General features: G+C 49.0%; 1 protein-coding gene across 1 annotated transcript in view; it reads left to right on the top strand.

The window, feature by feature from the left end:
* The window catches only part of CABIN1 (calcineurin binding protein 1), a 172723-nt gene that overhangs the window by 21546 nt on the left and 141737 nt on the right, over positions 1-9440 (top strand). The window contains exons 5-8 of the mRNA XM_023508926.1: positions 244-378; positions 2415-2595; positions 4694-4823; positions 6329-6478. Coding sequence (XP_023364694.1) covers positions 244-378; positions 2415-2595; positions 4694-4823; positions 6329-6478 — 596 coding nt within the window. The remainder of the gene's footprint in view (positions 1-243; positions 379-2414; positions 2596-4693; positions 4824-6328; positions 6479-9440) is intronic.

The raw sequence follows: 9440 nt of genomic DNA on the forward strand, positions 1-9440 counted from the left end.
TCCCTTGATGGCCAGATTGCCTCCAAACTACCTCCTGGTGGTCTGGCTTCTCTGACTGGAGCTGGGGGTTCTAAGATGTTCTAAGAACATCTGGTGTGATGTCTTCATTATCCAGTGGAGGGCAGCACTGGGCTGGCTCAAGGGCCCTAGATAGAGGCCAGCCTGGAAGCCAGATACCTGGGTCACTGCAGAGGCTTTTTGGCCTCCACGTCACTTCTGTGCCTCTGTTTATTTTATTCATAGGCTGTCTCATCTGGTGACGAGAAAGAAGGGTTGAAACACCCTGGGCTAATACTGAAATATTCTACATACAAGAATCTGGCCCAGCTGGCGGCCCAGCGGGAGGATTTGGAGACAGCCATGGAGTTGTACTTGGAGGTGCGGTTTGGGCAATGCTCAGCTCCCTTGGTGTTTTGAAAGGTCCTGGGGGATGAGGTTGGGGTCTTTTTGGCCCAAAGAAAAGTTTGTAGTGATATATTACCAACCTGTAGTACCCAACAGCCTAGTCTGTGGGTCACGACAGTGAGTACAGACAAACCTTGAGAGCAGGAGCAAGGCGCAAGCTTGGATGCAGAGACCTGTGTACGAATTCTTCATCTGCTGTAAGTGATTTAACCTCTTAATGCTGCTGGGCTATACCATTAGAGTGGAAATAATAAAAAAGAGGTTAGTTATGAGAACTCAGTGAGCCGATATGCATGAAAGTAAGAACAGAGCCTGAAACCTAACATATATTAGTGACACTGAGTCCTGATAGTGCTGCTACTGTTTCTACTCTGTCCACCTAAGGTGCCAGACCGGTGTTAGTTGCTTCCTGTGCACACTCGAGTCCTCCTGCTGTCTTACCGAGCAGCTGTCTTTACCCCCTACCCCAATGAGGAAGTTGAGGCTGAGATCGCTCTGCTCATCAGTGTTAGATTAGGAGTATGAACTGAGGTTGGAGCACACAGTCTTTCTTGAATCCTACAAGACTCCTACAAAAGGAATATTTTCTTATTCCTTTTTTTTTTTTTTTTTTTGGTAGAGACAGAGTCTCACTTTATCACCCTCGGTAGAGCTTGGTGTCACAGCTCACAGCAACCTCCAACTCTGGGCTTAGGCGATTCTCTTGCCTCAGTCTCCCAAGCAGCTGGGACTACAGGCGCCCGCCACAATGCCCAGCCATTTTTTGTTGCAGTTTCGCTGGGACTTTGTCTGAACCTGCCACCTTCAGCAGATGGGGCCGGCGCCCTACCCACTGAGCCCCAGGCGCCGCCCTTGAGACAGTCTTATTCTGTTACCTGGGCTAGAGTGCCATGGCCTCAGCCTAGGACACAGCACCCTCAAACTCCTGGACTCAAGTGATTCTCCTGCCTCAGCCTCCTGAGTAGCTAACATTACAGATGCCAGCCACAAAGCCTGCTAATTTTTCTATTTTTGGTGGAGATGGGGCCTTGCCTTTTCAGGCTGATCTCAAACTCCTTAGCTCAAGCAATCCTCCCAGTTTGTCCTCCCAGAGTTCTGGGATTACAAGGTGAGCTGTGTGTATTTTCTTTTTGTTCTAGTCCTTTTACTTATTTAATATGTAAGGAAAACCATTTTTTATTCTTAAGAGATAGGGTCTTACCTTGTTGCTCAGGTTGATATACAGTGGCCTGAGGATAGCTCACTGTTACCTTGAACACTTGGACTCAAGGGATCGTGCTGCCTTGAGGGCTATAGGCCTGTGTCACCATGCCCAGTTGATTTTTAAATTTTCACTTTTTTGTGGAGACCAAGTCTTGCTATGTTGCCCAGGCTAGGCTCCAAGTCCTGTTCTCAAGCAATCCTCTTGCCTTGACCTCCCAAATTGTTGGGATTACAGGAGTGAACCATCATGCCTGGCTTTAAGTTGACAGAATATATCAAAAAAAGATTATGAGTTAAAAATTGGGCTCAGCGCCTGTAGCTCAAGCGGCTAAGGTGCCAGCCACATACACCAAAGGTGGCAAGTTCGAACCCAGCCCAGGTCCTGCCAAATAACAATGACAAATACAACCAAAAAATAGCTAGGCATTGTGACAGGTGCCTGTAGTCCCAGCTACTTGGGAGGTTGAGGCAAGAAGGCTCAACCCAGGAGTTGGAGGGCTTAAGGCTTAAGTCTAGGAGTTGGAGGTTGCTGTGAGCTGTGATGCCACGGCACTCTACCCAGGGTGACAGCTTGAGGCTCTGTCTCTAAAAAAAAATAAAAACTGGTCCATGTAACTTTTTGTATGCCATTCCTCTTGGTTTGAGAAATGTCTGATTCCAGGAAAGATGAACTGACCTTGTGAGTCAGTTATAAGATAGTCATGTTAGAGTGGCTGGGACAGTACCGTGACCCCTGTCCCCAGGGTGCCTGCCTGTTGAGAGATCTGACTGAGTGTGTGTGTGCCCTCTGCTTGTGCTGCTTCCAGGCAGTGATGCTGGACTCCACAGATGTCAACCTCTGGTATAAAATTGGACATGTGGCCCTGAGGCTCGTCCGGGTCCCTCTGGCTCGACATGCTTTTGAGGAAGGGCTGAGGTGCAATCCTGACCACTGGCCCTGCTTGGACAACCTCATCACTGTCCTGTACACCCTCAGCGATTACACAAGTGAGTCGGGCTTTGATGCTTTTTCTCATGTGTCTGTGATTTTGGGGACAGGAGGGAAGGGAGCTTGGACAAGCTGGAAGCAAAGGTTAACACTGAAGGACTTCGTGACACTTTGAGGAACAATGGACAGTGTTTACATCCTTGCTTTACTCTGCTTGTCTTTTGATTTATCAGATGCTTTGTAGTAATAAGTGACATGTTTTCTGAAAGTTTTACCCTTTGGCTATCTCATTTCATTGCTGTGCTGTTTCATTTAGTATGTTTTAGTCTGTTTGAGCTATCGCAAAAATACTATAGACTAGTTACATTAAACAACAAAAATTTATTTCTGCCAGTTGTGAAGGCCAGAGAGTCTCAAATCAAGCAATATAATAATGGGGAAAACATGAGATAGACATTTTTCACTCTAAAATGGAGAAATAGCAAAGAAGGAAGGGTTAATGAGGTCTTAAGGCTCAGGAGTAATTCCCTTTGGTCTGATGCTCTGCCCTTAGGGCCTCCTAGGGTAGCAGCTTCACTCCCCAGTTGGGGGAGGCAGCCTCACTCACCCTTTTGGTTTGACAGGGATGGAGACATCCTGGCCTATGCATGGAAGAGAGGTGGCCCCACTCTGAAGGAAGTAGCCCTGGCCCTTGCCACCCTGATGATCCTTGAATCACCTTCAGCATCCTCCCCATTTCTTGAATGATAGAGCATATTCCCAGCCTTCCTTCATCCCTCCAGTTTTTCTTTTCCCTTTAGTCCCAGATGGTGTGTTTTTGCTGGTATAATCCTATCTCTGCTTCTGGCTTCTGCTGAGGTGGCTGATTAAACTTGTGGTTTGCACCCACAGTAATCTTATTGCCAAATGGTTGGACAGCCATAACCTTAGCATTCTCTCAGAAGAAGCATTCTCAATTTGTGAAATACAGATGGATAGAGAATCTTCTAAATCTTTAAGTTTGAGTTTCTTTTTGTTTGGAAATTTCTTCTTCAATTCATTTCTCTCTTCTAGCATTTTACTGTGAGCAGTCAGAGGAAGAAGACAATGCCTTTAGCACCTTTCTTGGAAATCATCTCAGCGAGATATCTAATGTCATTGCTTACAAGTTTTACCTTCCGTAGAACACTAACACAGTTCAGCCGAGTGCTTTGCTACTTGATAGTGTGGGTTACTTTTTCTTTCCTTTTTTTTTTTTTTTTTGGTTGAGACAGAATCCCACCCTGTGCCCCTGAGCAGAGTGCAGTGGCTTGATAGCTCACTGCAACCTCAGACTCCTGGCTTATGGGCATCCTGCTGCCTCAGCCTCTGGAAGCTGCGGGGATTACAGGTGTTCACTGCAGCGCCTGGCTGCGTTTTTCCATTTTTTTCATGAGTCGGGATTTCACTTTCGCTCAGACGAGTCTCAAACTCCAGCTGTTCTCCCTCCTCAGCCTCCCACAGTGCTGGGATTACAGGCGTGAGCCACTGCGCCCAGCGGTTACTTTTTCTCTGTTGTCCAGTGACATGTTCCCTATTTTCATTTGAGAACTCAGCTGCCGTTATTCTGTGCATGCTTATTTATTCTCTAGCCAGATAGAAGCTTTCTGTACAGCTCTTTTCTTTCTAGGCCCTCATCACAGTCACCCTTAACAATCCCTTCATACCAATACTGCCTTTTTCTAGCATCCCCAAACTCTCCAAGCCTGTATCCATTACCCAGTTCTAAAGCTATTTCCACATTCTTAGGTAGTTGATACACTAGCAACACACCTCTTGGTACCAGTTTCTGTCTCCTTAGTTCAAGCTGGTATAACAAAGTACAGTGCATTGGGTGGCTTGAGTATGTTCTCACCCTTCCCACCCCCAGTGCTTGTTTTCCACAACCACTTTTTAAGCCTTTTTGATTGAGACAAAATATATACAGTAAAGTGCACGAATCTGCGGCCAGTCAGTTTGTGTCTGTGACAGCAGGTGAAGACAGAGTGTGTGCGCCGTGCCCCAGGAGGCAGGCTGCGGGGCCCTCCCACTCATTACCACCCCTGATTCCAGAGGAGAACATTTTTCTGGTGTTAACTGGCAAGGCCAGAGTTTCTGAGTGCAGTCTCTGAAATCATGAACTATTTCTTTCCCTGCCAGCGTGTCTGTACTTCGTCTGCAAAGCCTTGGAGAAGGATTGTCAGTACAGCAAAGGCCTGGTCCTCAAGGAGAAGATCTTTGAGGAGCAGCCTTGTCTCCGGAATGACTCTCTCCGGATGTTCCTCCGATGGTAAGTCCTGCCTCTACCCATGCTGTGTCTGCATTCCCTCCCTGTGTGGGGGCGGAGGTCAGGAGAGAACCTCTTTTCATTCTCAGGTCCTGACCTCTGGTGGATGGAGCCCTGCTCTAGGGCTTCATGATCTGCTGTTGCCCCTCAGCTAGTGGACTGTCCATGGTCTGCCTCGTGTCTAATCTTGGCAAGGCCTCCTCAAGCTGCCTGCTGCCCTCCTGCACCTCTGCCCTGCCAGCTCTCCTCTGAACGCTTGGGGCAGCTTGTTGCCCAGCTTCCTCTTTCCTTGTCGTCCAAGTTCAGTGTGTTAAACACGCCTCTGATCATTTGCTACCCTGCCTTGGCTCTAGGACCAAAGCCTGGTCAGTTGCATTGCCCAAGAAGTCTTTGGCAGCCTGACCTCCTAGGTCCCCCTCCTTGGCCCTGTTGTGCGCTGCTGTCTTATCTTCTCGTTATCCTGCTGCGCCCTAACCTGCTATCTCCTCACCTCTCCACCTGTTCCGCCATTGCTCCTCCTCCACATTCCAACTCCCAGACTAGCTGGCTCTCTGGTCACCCCCAGCCCTGCCAACACCTCCTGTCCTGTGGTATTCCTTGGCTCCTGGCACTCTCCTTCTAGGAGTTAGTGGTTACTCATTTCAGTTTCTGTCTCCCATGAGCTTGTGTCCCTCCTGAGAAAACTGCCTTTTTGGGGAGATAGTTGCTGAGGGAACATCTCTCCTGATATCAGGACAGAAAGTTGGAGAGTCAGGTTTCCTCAGGCAGAGCTGTGTCTGTGGGAGGGCCCCTGAGTCCTCAGCCTCCACCCTTAATGTGCTGTGGGGTCACCATGGACTCCTATAAGCTCTGCTTATCTGATAACTTCCTGTTAGTTTGGGCAGTAAGGGAGAGTTAAATTCTTCTAAAATTTTCTAATAATGGGGCCAGGTATAAGCCGCCGTGGTGGCTCATGCCTGTAATCCTAGCACTCTGGGAGGCCGAAGTCCATGGATTGTCTGAGCTCACAGGTTTGAGACCAGTCAGAGCCAGAGCAAGACCCCATCTATAAAAATAGCCAAGTATTGTGGCGGGCACCTGTAGTCCCAACTACTTGGGAGGCTGAGGCAAGAGAATTGCTTGAGCCCAAGAGTTTGAGGTTGCTGTGAGCTATGATGCCCCAGCACTCTACCAAGGGTGACAAAGTAAGACTCTGTCTCCAGAATAATTGAAGGAACGATTTTCTTATTCTGTGGCTTTTCAGATATTACTGTGATACTGTTAATATACACGAAAACTCTTTCTCCTCCCAGTTTAAATCGTCAGAGGAACAAAGAGTATTAGTCATTTGGTCATTTGTTGTGTGTGTCTATTAAGAATGCTAATTGCGGCCCTTTCCAGGCCAGGCTCCAGTGGTTATTTTATTTGTGGGAGGAATCAATACACATTAAAGGGTATTAACTTAAATGCATCCTCGTCTTGGCTCAGTTTGTAACCCTGTAATCTCTCCCTTTCTCACGGGCTGTCAGTGACATGTCCATCCATGATGTGTCTGTGAGTGCAGCTGAGGCGCAGGCTGTCGTCGACGAGGCTCTGGAGCTGCGGAGAAAGAGGCAGGCGCTGATTGTTCGGGAGAAAGAGCCGGACCTGAAGCTGGTGCAGCCCATTCCCTTCTTCACGTAGGTTGTTTGGTATCTCTGGGAATGCTGGGTCAGCTAGTGGCCCGGATGTAGGACACGGTCCTGTGCAGGAGGGAGAGACCCCAAGGCCTGCCCTGGGCTGGTAGTGTGAGGTGCATGGTGGCCAGCCAGCTGGAGGCATGCATGCACGTGTAGACTACCTAAAAAGCAGATCCTCTCACTTTCAAGTAAGTCCCTTTTTGCTATTGCCATTCTCGACTCCAGCTACCTGCTACATTCCTGTAAGGCCCCTCACAGCCTGTCATCTCTATAGGGGAGAAGAAAATTAACAGTTGCCAAGTGCTTGCCAGGAGAAAACTAGGGCTCAGAGCAACAAAATGGGGAACCCAGGGTCAGTCCCAGTCTGGCCTTTCCTGGCTGTGGAGTCCATGATTTCCCTGGGACCATGTGGGGAGCCCTGCAGGATGTCCCTCAGTGTAGCCCTTCAAGCCTGGTGATGTGTGAGAGGCCCTCCCCCTTAAGGAAGGATAAACTGGTGTTGGTGGTCCTGGGGAGGTGGGGAAGCCACTCAGGAGGGGCTGCTCTGATCTGTTGCTCTGACACATTGTGAGCTGTGGCACATGGAGTTTCCCAGGACTATCTTCACTTGAGCACCGAGATGGCCATGAAGATAGTGCTGTGCTAGGGCTCCTGTCAGGTGCCCTGCCCCTTACTTTGTCAGCTGAATTAGGGTCCCTGTCCTTTCTCCCATGCACTCCTCCACTCCAGAGCATTGGGGGTTTTAGAAGGGCTCTGGGGCTTGGTGCCCATAGCTCAGTGGCTAGGGCGCCAGCTACATATACCAGGACTGGCAGGTTCGAACCCAGCCAGGGCCTGCCAAACAACAACGACAACTGCAACAAAAAAATAGCTGGACATTGTGGTGGGCTCCTGTAGTCCCAGCTACTTGGGAGGCTGAGGCAAAAGAATTGCTTAAGCCCAAGAGTTGGAGGTTGCTGTGAGCTGTGACACCACAGCACTCTACCCAGAGTAACAGCTTGAGATTCTGTCTCAAAAAAAAAAAAAAAAAAGAAGGGCCCTGGGGTGCCTCCCTGTTACAGCAAAGGAGGAAAGAGCCTGAGGACACTGGAAGGGGTGTAGTGATGTAAAGAGCCTGAGGACACTGGAAGGGGTGTAGTGATGTGACTGGGGCAGGGCTGTGTGCTGCCAGGCGCCTGGCTGCCCGTGGTACAGGGGAGGGCCCAGTGGATGCAGAACAGGTTACGCTCAGTTGTGAAATCTAGGATTGGGTTATTAGAGGAAGAATATAGAGTCCCTCTCTGGGAGCAGAGGACCTGGGGCTTTTAAAGAAACCACTATTCTAGGGGGTCAGTCAAACTTCTTTTCTTTCTTTCTTTCTTTTTTTTTTTTTTGAGACAGAGTCTTACTCTGTCACCTGAGGTTGAGTGCTGTGACATCACAGCTCACAGCAACCTCAAACTCTTGAGCTCAAGCAATCATCTTGCCTCAGCCTCCCAAGTAGCTGTGACTACAGGTTCCTGCCACAACACCTGGGTAGATTTTCTGTTTTTAGTAGAGATGGGATCTTGCTCTTGCTCAGGCTGGTCTTGAACTCCTGAGCTCAAAAGACTTTCACCTTGGCCTCCCAGAATGCTGGTATAAGCATGAGCTACCACGCCTGCTCAGCAAAACTTTTCCTCTAAAGGACTAGCTGGTAAATACTTTATACTTTAGGCCACATATAATTTCTGTTGTATATTTTTTGTTTTGGGTTTTTTTTTTAAACAACTCTTTAAAAATGTGAAAACTGTTCTCAGCTTGTGGGCTGTATAAAACAGGTGATGGAGGAGTCTTCTGCCTCCTGGTCTCCTCAGTGACCAGTGGACATGAGCAAGGCAGGCGTTAAGAGAATGGTGTATATAAGGCATTTGACACACCCCATCTGGTGAGCAAACTCTTCCCTGTCTAAAGTAGCGCTTAACTGAGGCAGGAGAAAGATAGAAGTCTCCTCCTTGGTGGCGCCTGTGGCTCAGTGGGTAGGGTGCCGGCCCCAAATACCAAGGGTGGCAGGTTCATATCCGGCCCTGGCCAAACTGCAACCAAAAAAAGATAGCTGGGTGTTGTGGCAGGCATCTGTAGTCCCAGCTACTCAGGAGGCTGAGGCAAGAGAATCGCCTAAGCCCAGGAGTTAGAGGTTGCTATGAGATGTGATGCTATGGCACTCTACCGAGGAGGAGGGTGATAAAGTGAGACTCTGTCTCTAAAAAAAAAAATCTCCTCTTGGGAGCCTGGGAGCCTGCATTAAGAGTCTGGACTTTGCAGCACTGTCCTTTTATTCCTTTCCCAAGGCTTACTGGACCCCAACTCCATCCTTGCACTTTGAGGGGACAAGTACAGTGCTGGGGGCTCTGAATAGGGGGGTGGGGAAGGTGGGGTGCTGGAGCTGGGGTCCATGGAGATAGGGGGCTGGGCTGGGGTGAGGTCATTGTTTCTGGGCAGAGGGAGCCTGTACTAAAGCCCCATGGGATGCAGGAGTGTGATTTTATTCGAGGAACTGAAAGAAAGCTGATGTGTGTAAGGGGAGGTGTGAGGCGAGGCAGGGTGTGCAGGCTCCTTGGGGCCATGCTGAGTGTTTGATCTTTAGCTCCAGGCATGGGGAGCCATTAGGGGATGGATAGATAGATATATCATGCCGTACCACACAGCATAGGAGACAGCACATGGCACACAGCATACCAGAACCACAGACAGCACACAGTGTGATACCCCAGGCTATACGCGCAGCAAACTCAGTGTCTCATTTTGCCATCCAGCGGGGTCCTGCCCATTTTGATGATGCTGTTCCTGGCAGGCCTTGCCTTAGGACCTTGTCCTTCTAGACCATGTCCCTGCTGGAATCTGTCCCCTTCCAAAAAACCCACCTCAGATTAAGGGCAGCAGAGAAATGCTATAGGGGTTTTAAAGATTTGCCTTTATAAGGAGGAGTTTTTTTTTTTTTTTT

The sequence above is a fragment of the Otolemur garnettii genome, unplaced genomic scaffold, assembly GCF_000181295.1.
Source record: "Otolemur garnettii isolate 467f Iridium unplaced genomic scaffold, OtoGar3 scaffold00292, whole genome shotgun sequence".
Lineage (NCBI taxonomy): Eukaryota > Metazoa > Chordata > Mammalia > Primates > Galagidae > Otolemur > Otolemur garnettii.